Source organism: Brassica oleracea, chromosome C1, assembly GCF_000695525.1.
Source record: "Brassica oleracea var. oleracea cultivar TO1000 chromosome C1, BOL, whole genome shotgun sequence".
Classification (NCBI taxonomy): Eukaryota; Viridiplantae; Streptophyta; class Magnoliopsida; order Brassicales; family Brassicaceae; genus Brassica; species Brassica oleracea.
The window spans coordinates 31,316,684-31,323,382 of record NC_027748.1 but is presented as its reverse complement, the minus strand read 5'-3'; the positions used below and the strand labels follow the sequence as shown (position 1 = coordinate 31,323,382).

The following is a 6,699-nucleotide window of genomic DNA, read 5'->3' as shown; positions in this document are numbered from 1 at the left end:
TTGGGATTACAGCTTGAGTACATAAGAGATGGAATCCTTGTGCATCAAATGGCATATACAGAAAAGTACTCAAGAGATTCAACATGGCCGAGTCTCACCCATTATCTAGCCCCATGGCCGTGAGATCCCTCGGCCTGGACACTGATCTGTTTCGTCTTAAGATGGACGATAAAGATGTCCTTGGTCCCGAAGTGCCATATCTCAGTGCCATAGGAGCTTTGATGTATCTGGCTATTCACACGACCATATATATGTTTTGCCGTGAATCTATTGTCTAGATTAAGCTATTGTCCTACCCAAAGGCACTGGAACGGGATTAAACATGTTCTTCGTTACCTGCAAGGAACGAAAGACTTGAGTTTATTTTATACTAACCAAAACAAAGAAGGTTTAGTTGATTTTGTTGATGCATGTTATCTTTCGGATCCATACAATGCTCGATCACAGACATGCTATGTTTTCACACATGGTGGAACGGCCATATCATGGCGTTCCATGAAGCAGACGATCGCGGCCACATCTTCAAACCATTCGGAGATCTTGGCTGTTCATGAGGCCAGCCGCGAGTTATTTAGAACATGGGGAGTAATACGTGTTGTACTCTTTTTCCTTCACCATGGTTTTGTCCCATTGGGTTTTTCTGGTAAGGTTTTAATGAGACAACATCTAAAGCGTATTACAATCACTGCATGATTAAGGCATCCAAGGGGTAGTGTTATAAATTATATTGTGAATGTCCATAACCGGTCCAATGCTAGAGAGAGAGAGAATAGGCATCTTGCATTTTCCTTATTAGATTATGATTTGTACTTTTTCCATATTTGTATTTCCTCTTTTGAGTCTTTCCATTATTCTATGACGGTGTAATTTCCTATATATAAAAGGCTCCTTATGTTTATGAATAATACAGAAACATAGATTATATTCTCTAGTTTCACAACACAAAGCATAATAATTTATTAGATTATGATTTGTATTCTTTCTATATTTGTATTTTTTTTCTTTAGTTTTTCTATTATTCTATGACGGTGTAATTTCCTATATATAAAAGGCTCCTTACATAAACATAGATTTTATTCTCTAGTTTTACGACACAAAGCATGCTAATTTGTTTTAGAGGAGGGATATCAAGAACGTGTTAATTTGGAACAACGACGATATAGAAGAAGAAAAAATTAGTTTCACCTAAACACCTCTCTAACACGAAATAATAATAACAATTTTAAAAGTAAATAACTTTCTAATTAAGCCGCATCCGCCTCTTGACCCCGCTTCATACATAACCATCCCATAGCACCAATGAAAAGGACTAGAAGGATAAAGACAATCATCAATAACTCCACCTCTGTCGACATTCTCTTCTTTTTTCTTCCAAAGATCCTAACTTAGCTTCTTCTTGCCTATGTTTTTCTGTAATCAAAATATGAAAGAGATGCAATGAATTGATTGTATAATCTACACACTATATATATATCATATTTATTATAGACGAAATAAGTTAATTATTTAGATTAAGAATATCTTACGTCATAGTGAATAGGAATATTAGCTTTTGAGTTTATTTAGTTTTATATTTTCCATTTCTTCGACTAATATATTACTTTTCATTATATATTACTAATATATTTTCAATTTCTTCAAACAATGCACTAAATCAACAAAAATGAAGAATCATATGTCATATTGTAAATTTGTAATATATCCCCTAGACTATATTTGCGAAGTGATTTTGTCACATGTCCTTTCTACAATCAATTTCACAAAACAAATATGACATGACTACTAAAATTGATGACATGGCTTCAGAAAAAATATCACATGAATAATTTCATTTAATGTTGATTTATATTTTTGGCAAACTTATTAGAATATGGTAATAATTCATATATTACATTTAATATTGATATTTCTTTTTTGATAATTTTTTTTAAATATGGTAATAGCTCATACGTCATCTATAAATAAATATATTCATATATAACATTTCAAATTTTGAAATATTTTTATTTTTGTATAATTATACAATTTGTATTACTAAAGCTTTCAAAAATTTCTACAATTTTTTAAAAATTTAAATATCTAATCGTAATATCATTAGTTTCTTATATATCTATAAATTTTATAAATATTGTTTAGGCTATTATTTTATAATTATACAATTTTTATTAGTTTTATACAAATTGATTTAATATATATCAAATCTATATTAAGTATTAGTAAAAAATAGTGAAATCTATACTATTTAATAAAATTTATTTTTAAATATAAGTTAGATTTAAAAAATTTCTTACAGAACACCTAGTACATATATATGTATCATCATCAATCCTTCCTCTCCACGTTTTTACATTTTTAAAATTTTAAAATTTCCTTATAAGAATTATTGACGTGAAATATTTTTGGTATTTTTTTTGGTCGTATGAATCAGAAGGATGATCATCAACCTCTAGCTTCCTCACGTATATGCGACCATCTAACCAAGAAGGTACGCGCTAAAGCCCTCGGCCCAATGGTTAAATACGAAAGAAGACGTCCTTCCCTGGTGGCGCTAAGGGCGATGGTCGAGCCATCATGTCTTGTTATCAACCTTGTAACTCTCAACTGATCAGCGGGGTTGAACAATCGCTCTTAGCCTCTTATCTTCACAATAATTCCACCAAAGGTGGTCATAGTCACTCCTGAAGTTTTTGCATTGATTCTTGATTAATCACAAACAAGACCACTTTAGACCAATAATGACATAGCAAAAGATTTTAGTAACACTTGCTTCCTTCCAAGGAAAAGGCTTTTCCGTGCCGACCACTCAAACTCTCCGGTAATCCAAGATGCGTGAGATGTTGGAGGTTTGCTTCTTACAGTAAATGTATTTGGTTTATTGGATTCACTAGGCTTGTCTTTCGTCTAGAATGGTTTATAAGGATAAAATTTTATCAAATGTCTTTTCTTTTATCTTCAAATGATTTCTCTAGATTAAGCTCTAGTAGCTCTATGGAAAGCTAATTGACGAATAATTGTCCACAAATGAGTACAAGATGAAACAAGCTCCATAGTCTTAATTGGTATTACAGGAAATATTCGAACACATCTTAGCAGCACATGGCTCAAAATTACTCTTCACTTTGCTTCCTCCACTAAACGCAGTTACAAGAAGAAAGTATAACCCACGATGCTTATACTAAATTCTGCCTCTCTGTGCTGGACTAAAGAGTCCTCAAGGGAAACACATAATAATATCAATCTCTCAGGTTGAGGTAATAAGAAATATTTTCACCTACGAGCAAGTCTCCGCCCTGCTCCAACCATTAAGGCCTTGCCAATAGCACTTGAATGAAGCCCAAAAGCCAAAGCAACTCCTCCTACAGCGATCCATTTCCAATCTACGTTGAACTGCTCCTTTTGTCTCCTTGCCTTCTCCGTGGCTTGTCCTTTCTCTTCTTCTTCCTCCACTCTCGATGTTTCCACCAAATCCATGTTCAGCTTTGTGGTGATTCCTGCCATTTGAGCGCTCCGTGACAGAGCCACCCCTGGCTTTCTAGCGCTCTGATAGGCCCTTAACCCGGAGTTTAGCTTTTTGACGGCTCCCCACATGCCGTGACGGACTCCTAGCTTGGCTACGTCTTTTGGGATTCCCATGTCTTCGTAGTGGACAAGAGAGACTTCACAAGCTGACATTTGTCCATCCCCTTCGCGAGATTCAACTGCATTTACGTTTAGGATCAGACATCTGGTAAAGAACACTAGCAGGCGGTGTCAAGGAATTTAAGAGGACATACCTGCTTTGATTATCCAACTTGAGAAATAAAGCTCCACTCGCCTTGGCTTATCACGCTTTGGTAGAGTTGGATACGGTACTCCCTATCAGATAAGTGTTTTGCTAATCAGGACTATTAGAGATACTTTTGATCTATGAGGAAGAAAAGGCAAAGACATATATACCTTAGTGACAGCATAATACTTTTTTCCAGATTCCCATATTCTCCTACCAATGATGTATTCCCGGTCACTACAGAAAAATGGGAACTACAGAGAGAAATACATTACTCATATGGCTCTTCGTGGAGGAGAGGACTAAAGTATCAACAAAACCAAAAAACAACAAATACCTTTTTGATCCAGTGAACGATCGTTATTCCTGTCTGAGGATCTTCCTCCAGAGTCTTGAAGTAAGCAAGCATAGGATCCCATTTAGGTCGAAACTCATCGTCCCAGAAGAAATCCCTAACAATGTCTGGTGTTGCATCCTCAAATACAGTCCTACTTCGATAAACAACAGGACCTGTCTGTATCAAACAACACCGCCTTTCAGTAACTAAAGCTTAACGCATCAGAGAAGTGAAAACATGGCCTCTCTAGTGATAAGAACCACCTAGTATCTTTCTATAGAGTACCTGAGGCTCATGGCGCCAGGCCTGGTAGCTCATGTTTGGAGTAGACTTATCCATCATAGATTGCCACTCCATCTTATCATTCCCAGCTTCAAGAAGATGCAGCAGATGCTCTAGATCCTTCTCCATCACAACATCCTTCTCCTCCTCTGTCTTCTTATCACTACCTCTGCACAAATCAATCAATCAAAAACTTTCTCGATTTTTCTTTTGTAACTAACTCACCAAAGACTAACCGTGAAACTGCATCACCACTCGGAGGAATCTCTTCTTCGATATCTGATTTCTTGGCGCCGGAACCGAGCCTTGACCATAACGTGCGGCAGACTGAGAAGGCCGAGAGAGCTGTGAAAGCGAGCCAAACGCGGCGAGCGCCAAATCCCGGCGGAGCGGTCCAGAGAAACCGGAGCTTAGAACGGAACCCTAGATAAACCAACCCGGTCCACCTCGGACGCCAAGACCATCCGATCAGGAGCCCGATCATGACGGCGAGCCAAATCGGAACTGCGCATAGCAAGATGTCGACGAATGTCTCTGGAACAGAGGTTCTCCGGATGAAATCCATTAGATTACGGTACGATTCATCCATAACGGTATTCGATCTGGAATCGGACGAGTTTCAGATTCCTCTGTTCGCCGGAGATTCGAACGACATTGACAAGGAAGCGATCCAAGAGGAAGAAGGAGAAAGCAATGTCCACCTTATTTATTTAAATTAATTTGGCTGACTAAAAGAAAATTGGTATTTGCTTGCTGTAGCGAAAAGACGTTAGAGGGTAGGGTGATAGTGATAGGAACAGCACAGTTGCGATGACGAGGCTTTCTCGTTTCGATTCTCACTCGTCTATTTTGTGGCGCGTCTTCGTCACTTGTGGATAAGGATACAACTTCAGTTTATCCACTGTGGATAAAAATTGTTACCAATAGGTTGTGTGCTTGATTTTTCCTTTTGAAGTTAATCCCCTTTTAACCAAAACTCTTCTAAATTAATTGAAGTATTTTATTTTAAAATATAAAATATTTTAACTGTTTTAAAAAAGTATGGGATATTTTATAACCAACTAAATGTTACAGTTTTGATTTTTTTTTTAATTTAAAAATTAAATATTACTCTTGAAATTAATATATGAAATATTTACCATACTTGTAAATAAAAAAATTTACTATATAAAATAAAAGTATTATCTAAAAAAGTTGTACTAAATATAAAACTTAAGTTTTTTTAAGAATATAGATATTAAATAGACAAAATAGATATGTTTCTCTTTATTTTCATCAAATACTAACTATATATTTATCTATAATCTTATATATATATATATATATATATATATATATATAAGCAGTTTGAACCTCTTCTTTTTTTTTTTTGTCAACAAGCAGAACGTTGAAGCTGTAACTTGCGAGTAGATTCATAACACTATTAGCTCAATCACATTAATAGGTACATAAAGATAAGAGTTGTTTCGTATATGGATCTTAAATAGTGGATACGTTTCACCTATAAAAAGTAAACGAAAGTTTCACAGGGATATTTAAACAATCATAAATGAGAAGGTGAAAAAGAAAATGAGAATGTGAGATTCACGTGCAAGCGATCATAGCAGGACGGTGACGGGGGCTTTACAACACGTGAGATTCTGGGCACTAAACTGTACCGATTTGCTACAACATTTTTCTGTCACTAGTGTTGGAAACTAGGGAGATCTCTGGAAGATTCGTCAGAAGTCAGAACCTTTAGCCACTACCTATCGTGGCGCCACATATCATTCTACCGATTAGAACCACGAATCTCTTTCGTTAGGCCCATTAATCAGACCCAGTCCATTATGAGACCTCGAGTGTGTTACCCATAAGACTCTGGGTCAACCGTTTAAGAGACAAACAGAATACAACCTTTCTTTTCGACAAGTTATGATAAGCTTGATCCACCAACTTCTCACCAATAATGATAAGCTTGATCAAACAACTTACCTTATATAAAATAAAATATAGTAATACTATGGTTTTCGCACGACCCCACGGTAGGCGTAAATAATAATAACTAGAGTTTATCCCGCACATAGTGCGGGTATATTTTCATTTTATAAATATTTAATTTTAATATTATTATATAAATTTAAATATACAATTTATATTTTAGTGTTTAGTATTTTATAACTTTTTAATTTTATTGTTTAAGTTTCTTATTACTTTATTAATATAGGGGTTTGTTTTATACATTTTACCTTTTTTATTACGTTTTCGAGTTTTCATAATTTGAAATCATCAAATAAAAAATATTCTTCAACATATGATTTTTGAAAATATATAG

General features: G+C 35.2%; 1 protein-coding gene across 1 annotated transcript; it reads right to left on the bottom strand.

Annotated features, from left to right (window-relative positions):
* Positions 1–3,022: 3,022 nt before the first annotated feature.
* Positions 3,023–5,107, bottom strand: LOC106313860. The gene is made up of 6 exons (XM_013751785.1): positions 4,622–5,107; positions 4,389–4,554; positions 4,104–4,280; positions 3,937–4,020; positions 3,774–3,855; positions 3,023–3,698 (listed from the first exon to the last, which is right to left on the bottom strand). The coding sequence occupies exons 1-6, from the start codon at positions 4,972–4,974 to the stop codon at positions 3,268–3,270; spliced, it is 1,293 nt and encodes a 430-aa protein (XP_013607239.1). The 5' UTR covers positions 4,975–5,107; the 3' UTR covers positions 3,023–3,267.
* Positions 5,108–6,699: the final 1,592 nt, after the last annotated feature.

What these genes read in the sequence shown, in the direction of transcription:
- LOC106313860 (XM_013751785.1), bottom strand. Translation starts at nt 4,974, where the DNA reads ATGGATGAATCGTACCGTAATCTAATGGATTTCATCCGGAGAACCTCT. An exon ending in TCGTTCACTGGATCAAAAAG is followed by an intron (nt 4,021 to 4,103) that starts GTATTTGTTGTT and finishes TTCTCTCTGTAG; the next exon opens with TTCCCATTTTTCTGTAGTGA. An exon ending in AGTATTATGCTGTCACTAAG is followed by an intron (nt 3,856 to 3,936) that starts GTATATATGTCT and finishes CTTATCTGATAG; the next exon opens with GGAGTACCGTATCCAACTCT.